Source organism: Fundulus heteroclitus, chromosome 18, assembly GCF_011125445.2.
Source record: "Fundulus heteroclitus isolate FHET01 chromosome 18, MU-UCD_Fhet_4.1, whole genome shotgun sequence".
Lineage (NCBI taxonomy): Eukaryota > Metazoa > Chordata > Actinopteri > Cyprinodontiformes > Fundulidae > Fundulus > Fundulus heteroclitus.
This window is the reverse complement of record NC_046378.1, coordinates 34,014,555-34,040,739: the sequence shown is the minus strand read 5'-3', so window position 1 is coordinate 34,040,739 and position 26,185 is coordinate 34,014,555. Positions and strand designations below refer to the sequence as shown.

Below are 26,185 nucleotides of genomic sequence, written 5' to 3'. Positions count from 1 at the left end.
TAAAAATACTCACTCCATTGGCAAATAGTCTTATTTACCTGCTTAAATCAAGGAAAAGTACATTAATTTCAAGAAAATTTGACTTACTTTTAGTTCCCTTTCTGAAGTGTAAGCACCTTTTGGAGTTTTTAGTGACGAAGTCCAGACATAAACTTATTTAATATGCTTCGACATGACTGGAAACAGTAAATAAGTAACTAAACTTTATTTATATAACACCTTTCACAGGTTAAAAAAACACAAAGCACATTACAATAAAAAACAACATAAAAACAGTGATAATATGCTCTTGGACAGCTGCTGAGGATGTGCTCAAAGGTTCCTCTCTTCTGGCAGAGAGGGCATACTGGTGACTCCACCATGTCTCCAGGTGAAGAGATTGGAAGGACTCAGCAACACATCCCAAACCATCTAGACCAAGAACTTAACTCAATGGGGTCGAGCCATCCAAAGCTCAGTCCATGAGGCCTTGTTCTCTACTGCTTGCTCCCATCTCGTTGACGTTCATTTTTATAGGAGGGCTAAGCCCTGAGTGGCAGCTATTCACATGGATGTACATGCAAGAGACTGGAGAACAACACAGTGAGATGATGTGTGACATTTTACCACATTCCACCTAAAATGATACCTTTTAGTTCTTCACATCACTGTTTAGTTCTCTCTGAAATAATGAATTATTGTGTATTCTTCCTTTAAGCTTCTCAGCACCTGCCTGAATGGATGTATCTTGTTTTCTCGGTGGTTCTCAGCATAGGGAAGCTTTCTTACTTTCTTCTCTCCTTGTCTAAATCTCCCCACTGCTAGGCTGATATTGATAATGGTCATTGTCGCGAGACCATGTTCAACGTCCTCCTTAGCAGCTGCTTCTAACATGGTATCTGCATCTTCACCAAAGTGGAGCCACTCCTTCTCCTTGCTAGCTTAGTGGCACTTTACCTGAAAATGTTTTGCTCTCACGCGTGAGTCTGCTGCGTGAACCATCCGAAGGCTCCGGGCACTGTGGGGTAACTCTGGGTCTGGCTCCTCCTGTGTCTCACCAGGCATAGTTGCTCCGTGCTGTGACACATGCACCTTCTGCACACGTTTCATGTTGGCCTGGTGGTTCCTCGGGCCATGTCAGTGCTTGCTTTCAAACACATAAAAAGAATAACGAACAGATTTTGAATAATCCATGAAAATGGAACAACTATGACAGGACTGGATCAAAAATGACCCCAGGGTTTCTGAGGTTTGGTTTGACAGAAGAGGCCGATATACTGAGGTACTCCCTGATAAACAGTCTGTTAATTCAACCACATTCCAGTATTGATAAATTAAAACAGTTCTGCAAAGAGTGGGTTCAAAAAAGGTCCTAAAAGACTCATTGGCAGTTATCAAAAACAATTGTCAGTTGTTGCCACCAAGGGCCGCACAACCAGTAACTAAGTTTAGGTTAGTTACTAGCCATCATCAATTACTCAATGATGATGATAGTGATGCCCTTTATTGTCCCAAAGGCAATTTGTCTTGGGTACAGACTCTGGCTGCTTTATATTTCAAACCATGGCTGTCACAGTACATTCACACATAAAAGACTACTATAAAAATTCCATTATACAAAAGATAAATACATAAAAGAAGCATGTCACATTACATTCACAATAAAAAATAAAAAAAAAAAATTCTAAAGACCCTTCTATAAAGAATCCATTATAAGACAAATGAATGCGTAAAAGAAGCATGTCTGTTTAGTTTAAAGTTTGGATTCCAATGCCTACTTCCACAATTTACTGTTTGATGCTGTTTATTGCTTTAATGGAAAGCGGAACAAACAAGTTCTTATGGCGGTTCAGTCCACAAGCGGGGACTCTGAGACGTCGACCCGAAGGAAGAAACTGATACTCTGAATTAAGAATGTATGGCAATATTATTTGAAAACACTTTTTTTTTCAAATTGCTGCTGTTATTATCCAAAAAAAACGTAAGTTGGACATAAATAGTTGAAATAGAGGAAATCGTTAAAGGGGAGATTTTACTTGAGATAAAATACATTGTTTGTGGTTGTAAATTGACAAATGCAGCACAATTCAAAGTTTTGCTCAAGGCACCGTAAAAAGAGCCGCAAATTAATTTTGTCTCAGAGAGATTTTGATCCATTTTAGATGCCACTGACTGTATGGGCCATAGGTTTGTGCATTTAGATGGATGGCCCAAAACAAAAACTATCTGGAGAACGGGTGTGTTCGGAGGATTACGGCCAGGGAGCTGATAGCCCATCTTAGCTGACAGCACTAAATTAGTGCTGGTATCATGGATGTATTAGATCTGGGCTCATAGTTTGTCACATATACTCACCACACAGAACCGCACCTTAAATCACCTTAAGAACCATGTCATTTGTGACAGAGCCCCGCCGTTGAGCGGCTCCACCAGTCTGATGTCATCCGATGCCGGCGGATGAAAACCCATCCGTAGGAAATTCAGTAGCACCTTAATGGCACCTTTTTGAACCGCTCACCCATGAGGATTGAGCGTGAACTGTAATTGGCACAATATATCTCGCCCTATCGCTTTCTGTCTGGAATAAAAAGGGAGAGGCCACAGGAGAGACCTTTCTCTCTAGTCGTGACACTCCAGAGGTCGCCCACATGTGGAGGCGAACGCCGCCTCAAAAATTAAAATGCATCGCAGGCCGCGCTTGTAAAGCCGCCTCATCTGCACAACCGTGTCATATTTCAGCGAGGTTTGACGATCCCGGTGCTTCAGAGCTCACATAAAATGTTACTTTTTTTTTTCTCCCTGGCATGACCATTGTTAAGTGCATTTTCTCTTATCTCTGCCGTACCCATTTTGGTCCCTCACAGTATCACATTGTGCACTGTCACTGGTCTAAGAGAGACTAATGAATCTGATTGCACTACCCTCCGTATGCAATTGAACCTAATGCGTCCTCCCAGCTCTCTTTTGATTTGAGATTATCGATTCTCGCTCATAATTTCCAGCGTGGAAAAAAAAAAACCTCCAACAAAACTGAATGACTTCTGAATTGGGTTTTCGTGGTATATTTTTCCTAACGTTATTTTGAATCATTGGCAGGGTTGCTATGACTCAGGCCCCATCTTTCAGTCAGGATGACATCCTCTCTATTTTCTTTGATTTTCTGTTTCAGATTCAGAATGCAGATGATGTCTTGATTACTCCCCTGGAAAAATTTCGGAAGGAGCAAATTGGAGCGGCGAAGGTAAGAGACCCCCTACGTGCGCAATTAGCTACAAAGCAGCGCCAGAGAATTTCGTGCGGCCTGACACCCTCGCCCTTTCCCTTCGCCCCCCCTTCCTCTCCCTGCCGTCTGTAAATCATTAATTAAAACTAAAGTATGACACTGCCAAGAAAAGTGGCCTTCTCCCAATTAATCAGGCTCGTACGGGTTAGAGACAAAGACATCAGTTTGTAATTTTGACATTAAAAGGCATTAGCACCCGCTAGTTTTTTTAAAGTGATCTTTTTTTTAATGTTTATTAAATTAAAAGTGACATATTGACCCAAGCAATTATTTTTTGGGCTGGTAAAGTTTTTCACGTTGCAGTTCTCTGTTCTTGGTTTATCTTCACCTCAACTTATTTCTTGTGTATTAATATTTTATTTGTATACTCATCTACGTAACTGTTTGTCTGTGTATGTCTTTGAATTTAAACATCCTCAGACAGGTCACTAGGTAAAGATGATGATGATTTAATATATAATATGAAGGAGTATTTAGAAGTGCAGAAGTATGTGTCGATTTATTGAAAGAAACCAAATAAAGGGAGAACTTCCCATTAGGCACTACCATAAGGTACTACTCATTCTTAATAAAAATACACATATTTAGGAGTTCTTCCTGGGACTTAATGTTCCTACTGGCCTTGGAACACCTTGGGAACCTTCAGGAGAAACGATAAAATGTCCAAAAATGACTTTGTCTCACTGCAGCTCAGCCTACGACAGTAGTTGGATGGATAATCTTCATACTAAGTGTGGTTAGCTGTTGTAAATTTTACCCCCAGACATTCTATTTCATGTGTGTGTGTGTGTGTGTGTGTGTGTGTGTGTGGGTGGGGGGGGGGGGCTATAATTTGAAATATGCCAAACCACTAAATTTAAATTAGTTTAAGTCAGAATAACTGACCATTAATGATCATTTATGAGCCGGATCTGAAACGTTTTACTTTTGTATTTTATATGTTAATCGTGTTTTAATTTGCAGTATTTGCTTATTTAATCTATTACTTATTGTCTCATTTTAATAATTTCTTATTTCAGTGCTGCTAATAATTAAGCATATTATACTGCTGTTATCATTAGGTAAGTAGTTTAGTTTCTGAACACCACTGTAGCTGTGAAGGTCTTGATCGTTTATGCTAAATCAATGTATACCATATACAGTAAGTATATGTATGTATGTATATGTAGATGTGCATAGGCACATGGGAATGTGCAACTGTATGTTTACATGTACAGTGTATTGATTTATTTGCTTCCTTATTGGATTTTGAGTAGTATGGACTCATGACATGCCTGTTCAAATTCTCAGTCATCCGGGTCATCTCAACAGAAAACGGGCTTAAAACAGAGGCATCACTTTCGTTCCGTTTCTTTCTGAAAACGTTTCATCACCTATCCAGGAGTCTTTGTCAGTTCTGGTGGCTCGCACCTGAGCAACCTGTAGTTGTTGCACTGCTGTTTTTAAGGACATGGAGGCCCATCCTCCTAGGCACATTCTAAGTCAGATGCAAATCAACGACCCACCCTCCACTGTCCTGGGTTATTAGAAGCTATTGCTTGGTGCGAGTGAAATACTTGGTCACCTGAATCATGATGAGACTGCTGATGGAATATCTTTGGAATGCATTTGAGGACCGAGCTGTAAACACTGGGGAGTTGGAAGCGCAGTCCTCCCATTTAGTGATGGCTTTTCTCTTTTGACCAAGACGGCTTCCTTCACCCCTTCCACACCATCTGTTCTGCCTGTCTAAAATCAGGACATCATTATCTTCAAAAGAGTGCCCTTTGTTCTTGAGGTGCAGGTGGAATGTTGAATCTTGCCCTGAGCTTCTGGCCCTCCTGTGCTGCGCCATGCGATTATGTAGCTGCTGTTTAGTTTCTCCAATGTTAGAGTCTGAGCAGTCCTCGCTGCATTGGACCGCAGACACAATGCAGCTCAGCTGTGGTTTGGGTGTTCTGTCTTTGGGATGAACCAGTTTTTGTCTGAGAGTGTTATCTAGGTTTCAAATTTACCGTTATATTGTGTTTGGAGAAAATTCTCCTGAGTTTCTCAGAAACTCCTGACACATATTGAATGACAATGTTTATGCCTCTCTCTGTTTTCTCCTCTGTATTGTTTCCTTTCTGCCAGCGACGTTATTGGCTGAATTGACAAAGGCCCACTTTGGGTAACCACAAACTTGCAGTGATTTACTGATGTGCTATATATATGCTGGCATTATTTAGGCAAGGCAAGGGAAGGCAAATTTATCTGTGTAGCACGTTTCAGTACAGAGACAGTGCAAAGTGCTTTACATGATTAAAATATAGGAAAATAAAACAGAATAAAAGCAAGTAGGAATAAAATGCAGAAACAAAATAGAACATGAGAAAATAAAAATTAAAAGCAAACAAGTAAAAACAGTTGGAAAACAAAGTAATACAGTAATACAGTTCAATTAGAACAGTCGAAGGCAATCCTAAATAGATGTGTCTGTATATATATATATATATATATATATATATATATATATATATATATATATATATATATATATATATATATATATATATATATATATATATATTTATTTATTTATTTATTTATATATTTCAAGCAGATCATTCATTCATTCCTACCTTATGCCATTGCAGAAAGTTTTCTGATGATATGCTTAATTTTTAGATCGATTCATTCACTATCTAATCTGAAACAGATGGCTTTGTGCTGCTAATGCTTCGACACAATTACAACAGTTTGATCTAAAACTCCTGGAAGAAAAACGTCTCACACAGATTTTCGCATGTGTCTTCACAAATGCGCCACTCACAATACGGCTGCGGCATTGACATATGGCCTGAAAGCTCAAGCAACATCTGCTCCTTTGTGTCTGTTGTCGCCGTTCCTATTACTGTTCAGGAGTTTGTAAACGGATGATTAGAGTTATAAAATCTATACCTAGCTTCAGGTTTACAGGTGTTTTTCTGTTCTGCACTTTGGCATCTATGTCTCAAGAACTTTTTTTTTTTTTTTACTCACTTAGAAATCTTTTAAATACATTCATAACAGTGCATGTCATGTAGATACTATTCTATATGAAGCAACAATACCGAGGTTCTTCACCATTTTATGAGCAACTAGAAGTTGTGGCATCACTAGCTTTTTATTGATATAATAATAAAAATAGATATCTCCATCACTCAGTTTCTTGAAATAACTGGGGCATGTAAAAACCTCCAAATGTCACCTTTACAGTATGTTGTTCCTTTTGCGATGCACCTGCAGGAAGGACATATTTAATGCATTTACCCCCTTTTTTTAATAGGATTACTGTAATCCTGTTATATGTAATACAGCCTTCTCTAATTTATTGGATCTGGATGATTGATATCAGTCAGACTTGTGCGCAGCGTTGCTTGAAGGCATCCTGGACTCACAGCGGACGTGTTTCTAAGGACGGCGTTGACTCTAAAGAACAGTGTGGGTTTCTCGCTACAAGCCACGCTTTCATTTCTGGCCAACGCAGAGGCATGATATGAAAGTACAGCGGCTGGTCTGTGGTCAGTCCCTTGGTGAGTTCACACATGAGCGCGATGGAAGAGCTCGGGCTTTTATGCCGCTCTCCCACAACTTCACTACTAACTCAATACTGTACCATGAATCATTTGAACATCTTAACATAGCTTTTATCTTTGTGAGGAACGCCTCAGCCTCAAAGTCAGTCTCTCTCTCTCTCACTCTCTCTCTCTCTCTCTCTCTCGCTCTATCCTCTCTCTCTCTCTCTCTCGCTCTCGTTTTGATTTATTTTACATGCCTTGACAGCCACTGGTCTGCAGATATAGTCATCCTGCTGTACTTCATTGGTCTCTTCACAGGCCAACCTGCAGCATAATGACACCATTTCTCTTCCCTGTACCGAGGTGTGAGCGTCATCGCTCTCCCTGCCTGGTCAGACTGAATAACCAGAGTCGCTTCGTGCCCCTACCAAAATGAAACGCCGCGTTTGGCTGCCATTTGTGTCTTTCTCTCTCCTACATCAGCATGCTCAGTGTTATTGCTCTCACTGTCTGTGTTTATAAAATGGTTTCTTAAAAGCCACAGCCTCCCTCCCCCCCCCCCCCCCCACCCATCACTCCCACTACCTCTTATTTCCTCTGACCACTTCCTCCTAATGGCTCTGTCCTCCTGCAGTCTCTCCTCCGCTAAACATTAACCCAACTAGAGTGAGATAAAACACACACATCACGGGCTGCTGAGTAACTTTCCACGGTTCCAGGAATCCGGAGCGATCCGCGGGCCGTATGACCCTTCCAGTTATTGCACTTGATGATGTCTGAGAACATCAGTTGGACAATCTGGGAGCACTTGCTATATATGGGCATACTGGGAGTAATCCCACTGAGGTTATGTACCAACGTATGAACTTTCTAGGCACAAGCACAACACAAGCGGTCATAATGTGTCAGCAGATCGAACGCAGCTAGGACACATCAGGGATGGCCTGCTTCACACAGAGGTGCACCAAACGTTTTGGACTTAAGACCCTTAAACTTTGCTATTTGTAACAACACACATGATGAAAAAATATATATAATGATGCAAATAATGTATGTTTTCACTGGAACGCCATGTGCACAGGTAGACCAATTGAGATGTAGGCCAGAAATTCAGGTGTCACTTCTTTTTCTCAGTTTCAAATATGTTTTTCTGTGATGTGAAACGTGTTCTTGAGCTTTCTACAATAGTTTCAGGATTAAAACAGGAATTGAAAGTTGTTGTTTTTTTTAGTTTGCTAAACCTGTTAGTGTAAGAACATATCTCCCTTTTGTGTTTATCTGATTAATTTTTAAAATTAAAAAAATAACAAAAAAAAATGCCTTAAAATAAAAGTTGATTTAAGTAGTGTCGCCTCGCTCTGAAAAATGTAGAAACATTTAACTCTTAATTTGAGAGTATGTATTCATGATGGGAAGAGTTTTGCATTAAGAAAAATGTGTTTTAAACTGCTGCTGTCACAAAAATGTGAAACTCGGTTCCTAAAAAAAAAATAATAATAATAATAATTAATGAGGCATTTTTGTTTTTTTAGTGTCATTTTTGTTAATTGAGTGTCTAGGAACTTCTGCCGTATTAATATGATGTGACACAAAGGTCCAATTTCTCTTTAAGTTTCATGTTTTCTTTTTCCTTGGACCTCATATAAAACATCCAGAAAATTTCACAATTTCTCACAACTTTGGGACTTTTTCTGATAGGTACCAATTCTGGTCATCATCTGATTTCTAGTTGGGTCTCTAATTTTATGTAATTGTACAAGTTATTTTTTTTATTTTTTTTTAAGTACTCTGCAATCCTCTAAGGATTACAGGATCATTGGCATAGCAAATATATGCATTGTTTGTATGGTTAGTTCATTTAACAGGGACAGTGTGTATGATCATTAATCTCAAAGAAAACAATATTTATACCAGATATTACTGTGTGTGTGTGTGTGTATATATATATATATATATATATATATATATATATATATATATATATATATATATATATATATATATATATATATATATATATATATATATATATATATATATACCGGGTTATTCATGTTAAAGACCTCATTGAACAATAGGGGCTCTGAGAGCGTTCCACACCTGTGAAGAATTTGTGAAAGCATACCCAGATGTCCTTAGACCAGGGATATATCAAACTTTGTCATGTGGGCCAAAATTGTCACGCCAAAAGTACTTGAAGGTCAAAACATAGAGTAAAAATAAAAAAAATTATGAGAAAATTATGTTGTGAATTGTTTTTTTCCTGTACCACACAATATAAGCATCCAATAGTTTAATTAAACAAATCCGTCCAGAGTTTTTGTAGGAAAGGAATGCGTAAATTGTTTGCAAACCTTTTTGAGCTCGATTGAAGAAAAAAAAACATGTCTATTCCCAGCAATAGCATGATTTGGGTCAATCTATCTTTTAAAAAGGCTTACTGGTTTAGCTAATTTTAATAAATGAATTAAAAGCAGGTTTTAGTGCACCAAAGTCTGCATTCCAGTAAAAATCATTGGATATGTGAGAACGGAAAAACTGTTGTCAATGAAAGATGAATGCTGTTGTTGCATTGAACCTAATATTTTCAGTTGTAAGTATATTTCAAGTAGTCTGTAATAAGTTCACCCTAATTTTAAAATAAGTGACGGCACAATATCAGCTCAGATGCTGTAAATGGACCCCGGGCGACACTTTTAACACCCGTGCCTTAGAAAATTACAAGAGCTGTTTAGATCTTTGATCATTCTAGTCACGTTGTAGTTTCTAAACACGAACATCACATCTGCAGTATTATGATTTGCTCACATAATACTAAGATAACATGGACTAAAGGTTTATGTCAAACTGATTTAAGAAAATATGCACCAGAGGCACTTCACAATATTTTATCTTCCCTTATATAAAGGAGTTTGTAGATTTCATTGGGTTCTGTTCTGTTTTTCTTGAATTGAGTTGAAAGATAAAAAGCCTGTTGTGGCTGCTGTCCATCTTTCTTTGAATGGATCCGCGCTTTAATAACGCATTTGTATTATGCTATCAATCACAGCGTTTTTGAGGATTATAAGAAGAGGAAGACATCCTCCACCAAACCCATTTTTTAAAGAAATCTCACAAAAAGCTGCTTATAGATACCTTCAATCAAGTCAAATCAACTAAAAATAATTAACCTTCACCTGTTTGTTTTTAATTTGTTTAATTTTTTTCATTCTAAAGATGAGTTTAACATCAAAAGTTTTAATAAAATCAATGTTGATGATACTAAACTGCTATAATAATAATAGCAATAATAATAATATTATTATTAATAATCATAATAATAATCATAATAGTTATAATAATGCACTGTTTATTATAAAACTTGAAAATATAACATAATTATTAAAATAATAATTAAAATAATGCATAACTACAACTATACTACTAGTTACAATTAATTACAGTATTTTATATTAAATCATTTTCCAAAGGTCCATGTAAGACAAAATAGTAACACGATATTTATTTTTTAAGTTGATATGTTTTGTTGTCAATGGCAACAATTTCCAAGAAAATTATTGTAGGATGTGACGGGTTACTTACATAATATCAGGTAATGTGGTACCAGTTGATTTATATTATATAAAAAGAAAGCAATCAAATGAATTCAATAGAAGATTGAATGTGCATTCAGTCAAGGTATATTATACTCTATTTTCTAATATAGAGTATGGGAAGTAATTATTTTTAGCTTTTGTTTGCTGGAATGCAAAGTTGTTGCAATATTCACATAATGCAGATGTGCTGGTAAAAAAAATCTCTCTTTATTGTGTTCTTTCATGTCTTTATAGAATTGTCTAACATGGGTTCAGTCTAGCTTATATACATATCAGGGAAGTTGCATGAAAGCAATATTCTCTGTGGAGAGAAGAGGAATAGTGCCAGATTTAGCTACTAACTAATTTCTGTCTGTATTCCCCTTGGTACAGAGGTTTAATAAAAAGGATTTCTTGGATTTCCAAAAATATCATCAGCACAATGACTTCTAAGCATACATTTTAATATTTCCTCCCAGTGTTTTTACTCCACCTTTGACCTGGAAGCGACTCTTGATAAAGGACAAAGGGCTTTTGTTTCCTGTTAGTTCATCATGGTTATGAAGTTATCCTCAAAGCCTCTGGGTTTTAATAAAGTCAATTTGCTGTCAAAACAGTCTTAATAGCGGAAAAATAAACCCACGGCCCGGCAGGAGCCAAAGCTCAGTTAATTGTTTTGTTTTTAGCCTTCAAAGTTGGATTGAGCCGTCACATGACAACTTTAGGACACTGAAATAACAAGAGCAGACTTTGAATTTCCCACAGAAATTGGGATAACTGTCGAATGGATAACCTTGTTTCAGATTAGAATGAAAGTTTGTTTGTTCAGTTCAAATTTTACTTTATTTTTTTGTTAATTCTGGCTGAGTGAATCTGATTTTCATTCTGGTTCTTTGTATTTTTCCCCCCTACATGCTATCTTTGGTTATGTAGGGAAGGGAGCATACAGTCTGATCTTGACAGGGAGAAGTGATAGAATCCCTACAGGAGAAAGTGTAGTCAAGCAGCCAAGTTTTTACCACACTATAAGACAAAAGAGGCTGTGGAAGATTGATTTTTATGAAGTTACAAGCAAGCAAATACAAAAAGGAACATCCCTGTTCTCCTGTAAACAGATTGTATGTTCTAGTTTGCATTTTTTTTAAAGTTGGACTTGTTGCCAAAGCTTTTAGTGACAATTGATAAATGTTATATTTCACCCAGAAGGTTTGCAGCTTGCCTATTTCTAAATATAGTCTATTTAGAAGCCTAGGTGTTGGTTTTTAAAGCCTGCCGTAGCAGATGTTTGTAATTATTTCTTGCTAATTGGCCAGTCTCATCTTGCCTGTTACATCTCCTCAGGAATTTGTTTGTTTGTTGTTGTTTTTTTAGGTAAAGAGAAAGGCTTTTGCTTCTAGCTTTGCAGCAAAGTGGTAGAACTGAACTGAAGGCTTGTGTTCTGTCTGTCTGCCTTGTTCATCTAAGAGCAGCTCATGTGTGTAGCTATTGCTGCTTAATCGCCTCTTCTGGACCCATGCGCCAATTAGCTGCATCTAATGAGCTCATAGAGATAGGTTACAGTTCTCCCTTTCATGTCACTGCTCAGAGAATTCATTCACAATGGAAACATGGTGAAATAAGCTGACAATGATGCCTGATTGCTCACTAGTATTTGCGTGAAGTGCTGACCAAAAAAAAAAAAAAAAAAAGAACTATAAGTATAAAAATGTGAAATACTGTGTCTTTCAAAACTTATCTATACCTCTTGAACTTTTTTCACGTTTTGTCATGTTACCTCCACAAGCCTAAGTGTAGTTTACTGGGATTAGATGTGACAGACCAACACAAAGCGATGCAAAAGTGTAAAGTGGAAAAAAAAAAATTATAAATAAAATTCTGGACACTTGTAGCCTGCATATACATCCAGTTCCATTTGCACCAATACTTCTAAAACCTTTAGTTCTGCTGTCCTCTAGACTCCTGAGAGGTTCATTAGTGTGAATATTAGTGAACTAACAATACAATAAATACAGTCAGATTGGAGGACGAGCTTCTTTAGCCACAGATTGTTCAAGCCTTGGTGCAAATTCTCAATCAGCTCTTAGTCTAGAACTTCACTGATTCATGCTAACACAAACTATTCATACTACACTTGTCACAATCTTGAGGTGCTTGTGTCTTGGTTTTCTTTTGTGTTTGCAGTTTGATCATTTTCTGCTTATGCTCTTAGTTAATTTGAATACATTTTTACTCTTGATTTCTCTGTGTTTATTATGGTTAGTAGGTAGGTGTCTCCATATTAGTTCATTCTTTGTGTTTAGCTTCCTTATTTATTCTTATGTTCTTTGTACTTTGAGTTACTTCCTGTTTGATCTCTGACTGATATTTCCCCTGCGTTTGTTTGTTTCTGTTCAGTTCCTCGACGTTCATTAGTCTCCCTTCCTCAGGCTCCATTCTTACCCTTCTTTCTGAATGTTAGAACGTTTGCTGTCATTCTGTTTTTTATTTTCCTGTGCTTTAATCATGTAGAGCCCTTTGCGTTCTCCTTGTACTGAAATGTACTATACAAATAAACTTGCCTCACCTAGTGTTTAAGCTTGTTACTTGAAAATGAAACTAAAGCCTCGTGTTGAAGTTTGTTAAGGTTTTCTTTTCCTGTGATATGCTCTGTTCCCTTGTAATGTTTTCTGTTTATGTACAGCACTTTGAATTATTTTGTTACTTAAAATTGCTATACAAATAATCTTCCCATGCCTTCTCAGCTGCTCCACATATCCCCATGAATGACAAACCTGTATATGTCAGTACCCACACCTCCCTCAGTATATACGTTCATCTTCTTTCTGTTCTTTCTGTTCATGTTCATTTTTGCTCCTTTGCCCTGTTTTCTTCTTACAGACATTGTAAGTTATGTTTGTTTCTCTTAAGAAAGTTTCATCACTTCCCCCTCTGCCTCTGGTTCTGCCCACCATGAGAACCGTCCTAAAACCGAACCATGACACTGATGGCATAGTGTGCTTTGATTGAGGCCATTGCATTTCACCTCTAGTTGTACGTTTAGGGTTTGCTGCTGAGAAAAAGCACCCTACAGCATGCCACCTCCATGTTTCACTTTGGGGATGGGGCAAAACTCAGAAAAGTCTTTAGTCTGATACTCCTAAATAAGATCTACTGCAGCTGATTGTGTTCAGGTGAATGGATTCCACCTATGCGGACATTATGTATTTACCTGAGGGATGGATATATCCTTAGGGGAGTGGTGGCCTAGTAGTTAGGGCAGGGCCTTGCATCCTGGGAAGGCTGCTAGTTTCCGTGTTCGAATACCTCAGGCTGTCCCTGAGCAAGACCCTCAGTCCCAGAATACTCCACGGGCGCTGCACAGTGGCAGCCCACTTCTCCCTAAGGGCTGGATTATATGCACAGGACAAATTTCATTGGAATGTGCAAAAAGGTTGCAATGATATTGAACGATGATTACTATCTACCCTGAGATGGCCATAGTGGCTTGTTAAAAGAACAATGAACAAATAGTGTCATGAGTAAAATAAACACAGCAGAAAGATTTGAAATAAAGTTATGGGGAAGTTTAAAGCAGAGTTACTTTAAAAAACAAAACAGCATCACAAGCTTTGAACTTCTAACAGAGCACCGTCATTCCGTCAATCCGTCATCCGAAAATAGAAAGAGTCTGGCACAACTGCAAACCTACCAACATATGGCGGTGTACCTAAACTGACAGGCCCAACAAGGGGAGCATTAATCAGTCCAGCTATGAATCTGGATTTTATGGTAGAGTGCAGGATGGAAGTCAATTTTGAAAGAAAGACATAAGATGGCCTGTTTGTAGTTTGCCACAAGCCATTAAGGAGACGCAGGACGCATGAGGAAGAGGGTACCCTGGTCAGATGAGACCACAGTTGGATTTTTGGGCCTACATGAAAGACACTGTGTGGGAAACTAACTCCACACATCAAGCTGAAAAACATTCCTCAGGATTAAACTCGGTGGTGGCAGGGGATGCCCGTGTTTACGGGAGGATGGACGAAGCTAAACACAAGTAAGTCCTGGAAGGAAACCTGGTGGAAGCTGTAAAGGACTTGATACTGGGGCTTAACTACCAGCAGGGCAGCAACCCCAAAACATACAGCCAGAGATGCCATGGACTGGTTTCGATCTCAGCATGTGTTACAATGGCGCTTAATAAGCGGTTATAGACAATGGATGGACGGATGAATGTGACATTATCATTCTACTCCACATTGTGTCGGTTGATCTTTTTTAAATCCCGGAATACTTAGAAATAGGTGGTTTTATTGTGATAAAATCTGGAAAAAAGTTTTACGGGTGTGAATAATTTTGTAAGGTATCTTTTTATTTTTATTTTTTATTCTGTGAGGGCTTACACGGATACATACCGCCTATTTTTAGCTCAAATCCGTTGCCATGGTGAAAGGATGCTCTTGAAGCTTGTTTGGTCCACTGTAAAAACCTGCAAAGAACAGACAATGTTTAAAAATCCTCTTGCTCTTTCTATCAGGGTCCCATTGTCTTAACTCGGGGGGGGGGGGGGGGGGGGGGGCTGCCACGTGATGACAAGAAGAAAGTCTCTCTTCACTTTGTTCTTTCATTTGTTGCTCTCCAAGAGTCCTGATTTTCGACATTAGCAGAGTTACTCATCCAGCTGCCATCAGAGCAACCCTGGTAGCATCACGAGGCTTCACCGGTTAGAAATCCTACTACAAAGCAATCTGCCTCTGAACATTTTCCCGTTGCATTTGATTTATTCATGAATGAGTACAAAGCAATCAGATGAGAAAATCTCCCGAGTGATAGGTTCATGTGCGCTTGGTGCACCGGCAGAGTGTTGCCAAGTGCTTTGACGCTGTTCTTTCCATTCAGCTAAATGAGCACTCTGAAACCCTGGCTGTAGTCGGGCAAAACCTGCATCCTAATGTCTGCTTCTGGGTGTGTATCCCTTCATGATGATGCCTTTTGTCCCTCCAGACGTAGCTCCGGCCTTTTCTCTGAGCTGCGCCTCCTTTCGCAACGTCCTCCCGACCTTGTTTGCTTATATTCTGTTCTGTCTGCACAAATGGAGGTGGGAAGATACCATCAACACGCGACCAAACAGCCCCGGTGTTCTGCTAGGCTATCATTACAGGCGTACCAGTTTATACATGTCCTGCTAGGAGCAAAACAAAACATTTTAACACTTCGGATGATTCAATCAGGCACAATCTACCTCACATATTCACCACAGCCCTGGATCACAGCCTGCTGTCTGTGAGTGTGAAAGAGTAGCTCAGGACATAGTGTTTTCTGGGTTTGCTCACACTAGTCATCAGTTCTGGGAGATTCCTGCTGTGGCTGGTGGGACTCGGCTAAGGCCCTTAATTTATTGGGATCCCTGGTGTGTGGCTGTGTGTGTTTGTTGCGTTCTCCAAATTATGCCTCCTCACTAGGAGTCACAATGGCTGAGAGGACAGAGAGAGCAGTAAACCTGGTGTTCCTACGCAGTACAGTCCTGTTCATAAGTTTCCAACCACTCACTAAGGACATGCGTGTCACCTTTATTTGGGGATCTTAATGATGCATCTGAATAATTCTCTATCTAAGCTGGTATTTGTATGCAACACACAGCTGAGGGGTTTCCAAAACAAGCAATCGGTGCTTTAGTTTGTATAGATTGTTGATTTTCGGTGAGTCCAACAGGGTTAACATTATACATAGGGGATCAAATCTACACCTGCTAATATCTAAAGAGAAGTTTGGTTGCTAGCTGCACATGAGCCACGCGCTGTTTGTGGCCCTCAAGCTTCTGGCATAAGTCTAACTGGATTTCTCGAAACCATTTTTGGTAGGGGTGGTAAAATTTTATTAAAGTGATGGTTTTCCAGAGGCGGATCTACTGTGGCTTTTAAGCAACACCGCAGATTTTTTAAAAAATTTTTGAGCTTAGGATTGTAGGAAAAGCATTCAGAAAAGTTAATAAAAACCTTCCAACCCAAGTTTTGATGGTGGGTGTGGGAGGGTATTGTGTTAGTAAATCAGTATGTAAGTAAAATCTCCCTTCACTGATAAAAGTCACAACGTATTTCACTAGGAAAGAGCGGAGGGCTTTCCCTGTGAAGTAAAGAAAGCATGTTCACCCAACCGTGTCAAGGTTTCAGCCAACTGACCGAAACTGTCACCCCTACATGACAGAAAATTAGAAAAACCCATGACCACCCTAGACTTTTCCATAAACTGCATGATACTGGAACATCACTGTCATTTCTCACAGTAACGCCAGTTTTACACCAGCATGAACTGAGAGTATTAAACATTCTCTCTGTTAAACCCACATTTCTGTTTTAAAAATCTTTTTTTTTATCGGTTAGATGTGATAATATAATATTAAACGATGTGTTTTCCATATATGCAGGCAAAACATCATCGTTATTAAAATGAATAAGGGCTTTAAAACATCATTCTGTGAGTAATGGCTGTATATAATGTGTTAACAGTAGTTAATTGCTATTGAAACTAAATAACTGTATAAAATTCTAATTTATAAAATATGACTGTATTCATTTAATCAGAATCAGAATCAAGTTTATTGCCAAGTAGGTTTGCACTTACAAGTTGACTTGGTGTTGATGGTGCAGAACATCTATGTATATTTTTCACCTAACTAGATTATAGGAAATCCACCCTGAATTCAAACTTAGCCAACCAATAGTATTTCTAAAAAAAATCATTAAAGCTGCTGTATTGTCTTCCCCCCACCCCCCACCCCCCATAAAACGCAGCTGTTTTAACACGTTGTAGAAATGAGTTTGAGTACAATTCTGATGAAAACTGTACATGCATTTTAATCACCTATTTATTTTTGCTCCTCACCTGTTTCATTGTTCTTTTCTTCAGAAATGAAGGCACATATAGAATTGATTTTCTCCACATTGTTGAAAAGATCATTTCTGGAGACGACATGCTAAGACGGATGGAAATAAGATGCTGCTACATGAAATTATCTATTGATTTTTCTTTCTTTCCCCGTTTGCCGCACTAGGAATAGTTATGTAGGGAATGAATTCCTCCGCATAACTGCTTCCAGGGTTGTTGAGACAAAACTCTCTTCTAGGTCAAATCAGTGGCTGGTAGATTAGACTTGCTAAATCTCAGGGCCATGGGAATAAAAACAAACAAGCAGGATCCGGTTACAGTGGCCATTTCCTCGCACTTTCTCCATCCTCCCTCCGGTGTACATCTGTCCCGTCTGCATGTAGATGTACGTAGCATTAAGTAGGCATAGCTTGGTTTGGAGGTCACAGTTGCAGATGAGACACTTGAATGCCTTCGCCCTAAGAGGACGATCTCTGTGCTTGGGCAGAGTTTGAGTAAGGCTTGTGAATTTGGTTGGTGTGTGTGTGTGTGTGTGTGTGTGTGTGTGTGTGTGTGTGTGTGTGTGTGTGTGTGTGTGTGTGTGTGTGTGTGTGTGTGTGTGTGTGTGTGTGTGTGTGTGTTGTTTCTATTTAAGGCGTTGCGAAGGGCTGCAGTCTTTAACCACCTTGTCCATGTGGGATCTAAAAACAGCCAGCATGTAACAAATAAATTAATCACTAAATATCATTTATACATGTGACAACTGGACTAGAGTTGAAGTAAATAATCTTTGCTTTTTCATGATTTAAATATGTCCGTAACTTATTAAATACGTGGTTATATAACTTAAACAATCTTTTTGTTTAAGATGTAAATACTTATATGAGGATTTGTTCAGTAATTCAATGCCTTCTGTACTACAGCGCCACAGTGGCTCATAAAAAACAAACACTAAGTTATCAACCTTCTCAGCAAATTCACCAATAATCTTGGCTAAAGCTGTGTTAGCCACTGACTTTAAAAACAAAGCCTGACAGATATGGTGAGGCTGTTGGTCCGAAATTCACTGAAACTTTCAGTCCGTGGCACCAGGACTGTGGAGCAGTTTTTTAACTGTAAAATACAGTTAAAAAACAGACATTTTATTGAATGTTTATTTAAATTTTATTATACCCTGTGTTTAATTTCTTTTTTATCCACATGTAATTTTAATAGCTAGTTTATTGGTTTTCTGTGCAGCTCTTTGTGATAGTTTTGGGGGCTCAACGAATAAACTTTAGTTGACTTACTTACACCAACGATAAAAAATGTGTCCTCTATGGAGAAACTACTAACACGCATTGGACAGGTGGGATTTTGACCCATTCTTCCACACAACCTGCCTTCAAATTTTGATGGTTCAGGGAGCCCGTTCTATGCACTCTGATCTTCTTTCCGTAGATTTTCATAATGGGGAAAGGTCAGATGATTGACTGGGCCGTTCATGCAGCTTTATTTTCCATGAAGCCTGTTGAGACAAACGTGGAGGATCTGGTGACCATTTCCTCACACGTTCCTCATATTCCCTGTGGAGTACGTCTGTCCCCTACAGCTGCATGTAGATAGAGTAGTGTTAAATAGGCATAGCTCAGTTTGAAGCTACGATACCAAGATAACGCATCCTGAAAAACACCCCAAACATCACTGTTGGTATGTTGTTTTTGGAGTTTGGAGCTTTTTCTTCAACTCTTGGGTCTTGTGCAGTGAACCAGGTAAAATCCTGTGTTTAATTCACAACTGACCTTTATGAAAAAATCTGTACCTGCAAATTCCAGGTCTTTGTGATGCTCTTTTTGGAGTGGTCTTTGGCTCTGTGGCAATTCTTAAAGCTATTATTTAGACTCCTCTGCCAGAACTCTAGCAAACAGCCCCTGGTTAAGGTTGCTTTATGGTTAGATGATGTTTCTGAAACTGAAACATTCAGAGGTTTAGAAATACATCTGTAACCAATCAGTGTGTCTTGCAGCAATAAGGTTGCGAAGGTCCTAAGACAGCTCCTTGCTTTTACCCATCACAACAAACTTCTTCTGCAATGCCTTGTTAATGAGAAACCTTTTTACAGGCCACCAATTAGGACTAAACCAGTTGATGTTACCATGTACTGGTAGGAGACGGGATTGTTTTGGAAACACTGACAGATTTAAGTGTTTTATTTTATTACTCCACAATCATCTGGTGTGAATTTATATATATATATATATATATATATATATATATATATATATATATATATATATAAAGCCTGGACAATAAAATACATATATTCATTCATGACACTTTTTGTGCATTTCTTCATATTTTAATAAAATTTTAATTAATCACAGGTTTTCATTCCTTTGTGGCACTTTTGGACCTCCGTTAGTAGCAGGATCATCAGGCTTAGAAAGCCAGCTCGTTGCACATTTTCTGTTGTAACTGTTGAGTTTGACCTCTCCCTGCAGGCAGGTGGATGAGAAGGAAAATGCAAACAGCATCCAGCCACTCCTGCCTCTGACTATGCCAGATGCATTATGCTATTTGTGATTTACAGTGCTATGTGTTTTGGTTTGAACTGCGGTCCCAAGCTGGGGCACTGTATTGATCAAACACTGACATGCTGACATTGTCGACTTGTCATTACACGCGTTTTATGCCACTTTTATGACCTACAATAATCTATTGACGGAATTTTAAGTGACAATTGACAAATGGCCTGTGAAACTGCGCTGTAGTTAGACCTCCCCCTAGTGGTGGTTTTGACTCACAGCTCAGATAAAAGATAAGAGGGGTATTTATTTATTTTATTTTTTTTTTATTTCAAGTAATGTGTAAGCCTTTCATGTGTCCTAGGAGGTAAAGAAGAAATTCGATAAGGAGACGGAGAAATACTACTCCACGCTTGAGAGACATCTCAACCTGTCATCTAAAAAGAAAGAGGCATATCTGCAGGAGGTAAAACCAAAACAAATTATCTCGTCCTGTACGTGTACCTGGAATGATGTTTTTTATTGTCAGCTCAGTGTCCTTTAAAAAACAATGTTGAAGGCGTGCGTATGTGTGTGTGTGTGTGTGGACTATTCTTTGATGTTTAATTCTCATTATAGACAACGTTTCTGTGCAGTAATGAAGCAATCGCTGTGTCCAGGCTAAAGCGTTTCGTTCTCATGGCTCTAACCTTTCTTTGTTTGCTTGTTCTCAGGCCGACATGCAGATTGACAAGGAGAGACAGCTCTTTTATGATGCATCCCTTGAGTATGTCTTCAAAATTCAGGAAGTGCAAGAAAAGAAGAAGTTCGAGTTTGTTGAGCCGGTAAGAGGAGTATTTCCTTTTAAAAATTACAATATTTTTAGTAGCTTTGTTCCTTTTGCTTTCGTTTAAGTGGAATGCAGTCTTTTTCTTTATTAAAGTGGCTTTTAAATTGTTGCTCCCCTCTCTTAAGTGAAGACCGTGACAAAAAGCATAAATATATTTAGTTTTATATTCCACACATTTGTAGCCCTCATCACGATCTTTTCTTGTACACTCAAGGAGACACAAGCGGGTTCATTTAAATAACGTTTTTAGCTTTTCAATGGGGCGAGCGCTTATCAAACTCGCTACCCTAAAGATGTGAGGGGCAGGCTCAGAAAAAAGATTAAATCCTCTGCATGTAAATCGCTGGAAAAGTGAGTCGGGAGCTAACTTTTTTCAAAAGCTCCTCTTCCATTTATTTACATCCTCTGGCATCAACCCATATCCCATGCCAGAAATGCAAATCTCCAGGTATAGCAGTGAAGGGGTGGGGTGGCGGGGGTGGGGGGGGAATAACAGGGCTCAACCTCGGCTGTGATGAATCCAGGCACAGATAAGGCGATTCATCCTTGTTCATTTGATATACCAAACCTCAGCCTAGAAATCAAATCAGCGGTTGTGTCTGAGGATTTGACTGAGTGCAGCTCCGTGTTTGTGGGATCCTCTGCGCTCAAGATGAGATCAGTTTTTTTTTTTTTCCTCCAGCTACACTATTGGAGTGTTTTTTTTTTTTTTTTTTCTACCGTGGTCAAGGATGGCTGTGTGTTACACAGAAAGTAAGATCAATATCTGTCCGCTATAAAGAGCTTCAACTTTCTGAAACTTTTCTTTTTCTCTGCTGTCATCTTACATGCAGGGTTAACAACAAGGGAATGTTCAAATTCATCCGATTTACTGATGGAGTGATAGGAGGAGATCTTGCTTTAAAGTGAACTTTATCATTTCTGTATATAGATACTGTATCTATAGGTTAGACATGGGTCAGTTGAAGGTATCCAGGTGAGATGCTCCAGTCAGAATATTCAGATCAGTTTCTGACCTTCAATTTTTGTAGAGCTTTGATCTACCGATGCTAATTTTAGTGAGCTGATGATTCTTATAGTACTATTAGATTTCATTTATAGTGGTCACTGAATCACCGTTCAAAAGCCAATTTAGTGTGTGTGTCTGCATTTTGTTACTGTTTAGATGTATTGATTCACAGGAACGGGCTATTAATTTTCGGTCGAATTAGGTTGACATCATGCATCTCTGGTTAAATTGTGTTTTTTATTGTTTCAGATATTTCTCATTTTGACATCGGCTGAAAACAAAACAAAAATCAGTGAGATTATCATAATTTATGCACGGAATTGATAGTTAAAAGATCTAAGATCAGGTCTGAAAATGTATATTTTTAACCTTTCTTGCTGTGAATTGTAATTTATTCTTCATAGAAGAAGCAGACGCAACATCACACAAGTAAAAGACAGAAGTGGATTTAAAGCATGGTTTTGCTGTTTTAAAACAAAGTAAAAACCATTGCCAAGTTGACATTTTACACTTATATAAGCAATTAACCCAGTTAGCACAGCTAGCTATACACAAAGTCTGAGATTTCCACAAACAATGCTTTCATTTCCAAATCCAGCATATTGTATGACAAAGGCTAAAAGCCCAGGAGGAAACTTTTTCCTGTACTACCTTCTGCCTCCCTGTTATCTGGAGGCAGAGCTCTGTCTAGCTCTTTTTCTGCCGGGTGATCCACAGGATTAGCTTTTTCTTTTACTTTAAATGGCTTCATACATCTCTGTTCTTCCTCGTCCTGAGTTTTAAACCGGAACCATATACAGGACTGGAGTCACCGCACTGATGCTCTTTGCAGGAAGGGTCAGAGCAGACTCTACCTGCTGAGGAGGCTGAGGTCTTTTGGAGTGCCGGCGGTGCTTCTGAAGACCTTCTTTGAGTATCTGGTGGCATCGGCCAACTTCTATGGTGTGGTTTGTTGTAGCAGCAGCTCATCTACAGCTGGGAGAAAACGGTTGCATAAGCTCATCATGAAGCCCAGCTCCGTCCTAAGACGGCCAGTCGTAGGACAGTGCAGGTGGTGGGTTTTGGAAGGACCCTGGCAAAAATAGCATCCCTATGGGACAATGTCTGCCGCTCCATGCATGAAGCGGTTGCAGCGCTGGAGAAGCTGCTTCAGTGACAGACTGCTGCATCCTAAATGCACAATGGAGCGTTATCACACATCCTCCCTCCCAGCTGCTGTTAGACTTTATAACCTTCACTGCTCCCAGCAACCTCAATAAGTGTTTATCATCTCTGCTTGGGGGGGGGGGGGGGGGCTCACAGTCCTCTTCACTGTTTTAAATGGTATGTGTTTCTTATACATAAATATATTTTGCACATTTCTTAAAATTGCCCTACTCAGTGGCACAATTATTTAATTTCTTAAGTATGCTTTTTTTTTAAATAACTATATCATTTTTGTTTTTAGAGCTGTAAAATTCCTATTTGCAGCTGGTACAGCTGATATCCCCACTTTGGGGCAGTAAAGGATCTTTCTATTTTATTTTAACTTTGAGTTGGTTTTTTTTATCCCCTTAGCTATACATTCCACATTACAGAATGTTGTCACATTTTGGAGCACTTAGTATGGTGCAGAAAAGGATTGGACTTTTGGGTTTCCAGTTTCCAGCCAACGGTCAAGACAGAAAAAAAAAACTATTTCTTAGTCGATCGCTTATCCAGACACATGCATAGTTTTAAACAGTTTGCTGCTGCTGCGCCACCTTTTGCTGCACACTGCCAGTTGGCTGGCTGACAAAAGTCTAGCACACATTTCCCTTGCTACCAAGACAGAGACATTTTTCGTTTTTAAAAGATTTTCTGTTGTAAAAGAATCACAGATAACCAGTGTGTGGAAATTAAAGGAGCACAACACTTCACTTATATAATATAGCATAGTTAATACTATATTGGAACTATCATTGACAAAACAAAAGCTATATTTCTGTTAAGCTGTCAATTTGCCAACAGTGGTCAACCAACTAATTTGACCTTATTACACCTGTACTGCTGCATGGAGAGCAGGATAGCAAAAAGCTATAACTGTCTGCAAAATAAGCTGTTTAAGAATGTTACATTTATCAGATGTTTCTTCTGTGTTTGTGTTTAAATCTATTTGTCAAAACCAAAATAGCGCTAAAGAAATGTTAGAAATAATATTGTTACAACTATATTATAGCAATTTTAGTGGCAGTAAGTGAAATCCATGCTGGATTTTATATATGTATTCTGTTTCTTTTGATGTTTTAATGAAGCTCTATAATGTTCAATACCACAAAAGCTCACCATGTTAAACTGTTCCTTTTCCCAGCTCTTGGCCTTTCTGCAGGGTTTGTTTACATTCTACCATGAAGGATATGAGCTGGCTCATGAATTCGAGCCATACAAACAGCAGCTCCAGTTCAACCTACAAAACGTAAGTCTCTACACCTCAAAGGGTTGTACACAAAGGCAACCAGCCACATAATCAGATTCTGCAGCTTATCTTACCCAGATATAACAAGCAGAGTTTTTTTTTCTTCTTCTTCTTCTTCTTCACAGGGTGATTGTGTGGAGGACAGATATTTTCAGTGTAGCGTTGCAGGCAGTTACTGCGGGCCATTTAATGGTACCGTGTCAAAAAACACTTAGGAGTTGAAAATAAAACTGCAGCCCCCGCCACCGTTCCGTCTTCCATCACTGCGACCTCGATGCTTTCAGCCCGAGGGTTCAAATTTTATTCCTGACCCAAAATGTCAGAGGCATTGCACTGACAATTTTCACTCTATAACCCTCTCTCCATGTCTTCAGATGCAGAGAGCACTAATAGGAACTGGCAAAGGTGAAGCTGTCGCAGTACTCCGCTCATCTTGACCTTTTTAAATAAAAAAAAATAAAAAATTGAAAATAAAGCTGTCTTGTTCCTACGCTTAGATCACCTTGAGTATATTTTTAATATAATAAAGTATGTTTAAACATGGCTGTTAATTGCTCCTCCCATGGGTGTCTTCATGCAGCTGTACAAATTAGAAACATTTGTCGCCCTGCTTTAAGTAACGGAATTCCTAATGCTAACACAGTGCCGTGCAACAATATTCAGATCCCTTCATCTTATTTTTCTTTCTTTTTTTACTTTGGTCACATTACAGATGTAGCCTGAAATGTATTTTATTGGGATTCAAAGTAATAGACATACACTGTGTAGTACATAAATACTTTTTTTGACATTTTTTATCCCAAAATAATTCTCAAAAAGTTTGGTGTGCACTTGTTTTCTGTGGCACATCTCCAAAATAGATGCTGACACAAACTCTTCACCCAATCTGAGATCAAGCTATTTTCCATAGAAGAACGGGTAGAACTGTAGCTCTGCAAAGGTGGTACAGAAATGCCCCAAAGGACCTGCAGCTGTATTACCAATTTAAAGTGGTTCTTTATGTATTTCCAGCTTTTATTTGTAAAAAAAAAAAAAAAAAAAAAGAAAATGTAAATATAAAAGCAATGTCTGATTTCCCCTCCACTTATGAACCCATTTGTGTTCATCTATCACAATAAAACTCCAATGCTAAGATGTTTGTGCTTGCAATGTGGCTACATGTGAAAGAGTTCACACTGCAAAAAGGGAACTAAAAGTAAATAGAATCTTGAAATGAGTGTATCGGTTTGTGATATCAGCTGGAAAATAAGGTTATCTGCCAATGGAATAAGATTTTTGCGCTTAAAATAGGAAAAATCCATCTCCATCATCTTATTTTATGTGCAATTTATCTAATTATCTTATTTTAGGGGTCAAAATGCTTATTTCATTGGCAAATAATCTTATTTAACCACTCAAATCAAGGACAAATACACTCATTAAAAAGTTCCCTTTTTGCAGTCCAAAAGCTATGACCACTTTTACTTGTGTAGGAGTACACTAAGTGTGGCAGCGTTCCGCCAATCTTTGCATTTTTCCTCATAGACACGAAACAACTTTGTGAGCACCAAGCAGGAAGTGGAGAAGCTGATGAACAGGATAAGGTCTGCAGATCAGGACTACAAACCCCCCGGCCAGTGGACCATGGAAGGCTTCCTGTATGTCCAGGAGAAGCGTGAGTCCTCCTGTCCTGCCTCCCAGCCTTATAGGCTCACTCCATCCTGCTTCAATTAGTGCGTAGCGTTGCATCCATCACCATAAACATGTCTCGATCTCTCCCAGGCCTCCGCAGAAGAGATCCCCTCACACAAAGCTCCATCATTCATCCTGTTTACAGATTCCCTTTGATGTGCTCTCAATCGTGTGTATGCGTGTTGGGGGTGTTACCACAAATAATAGATTTTTATCGGCAGCCATAAACAAATTTGGATTCATCGCAACTTAATTGCAGATTGATTTTCAGAAGTCCTTTCAAAAGCCCGTGGTTGAGAGCGAAATGTGTTTTGAGTGAGCTACTGCTTTCGTCCTCATCTCTCCCTCCCAGGTCCTCTAGGATGCACATGGACGCGTCACTACTGCACGTACGACAAAGGAAGCAAGACCTTTACCATGAGCAACACAGAAAACAAGTCAGCTGGGAAACAGGTAGTTCAGCCTAGTTCAGTTTGCTTTCCTCCGCTTGTAGATGAGCCCGATAAAAGCAGAGAGGAAGGGAAAAACAGAGCGAGTGTA

At 38.9% G+C, this 26,185-nt stretch overlaps 1 protein-coding gene across 5 annotated transcripts in view; it reads left to right on the top strand.

The window, feature by feature from the left end:
• LOC105930209 (rho GTPase-activating protein 42) overlaps positions 1-26,185 on the top strand; it is a 129,616-nt gene that overhangs the window by 77,831 nt on the left and 25,600 nt on the right. For all 5 annotated transcript variants that reach the window (XM_036149643.1, XM_036149644.1, XM_012868303.3 and 2 more), the window contains exons 4-9: positions 3,149-3,220; positions 20,067-20,168; positions 20,416-20,526; positions 23,870-23,974; positions 25,499-25,628; positions 25,998-26,098. In XM_036149643.1, coding sequence (XP_036005536.1) covers positions 3,149-3,220; positions 20,067-20,168; positions 20,416-20,526; positions 23,870-23,974; positions 25,499-25,628; positions 25,998-26,098 — 621 coding nt within the window. The remainder of the gene's footprint in view (positions 1-3,148; positions 3,221-20,066; positions 20,169-20,415; positions 20,527-23,869; positions 23,975-25,498; positions 25,629-25,997; positions 26,099-26,185) is intronic.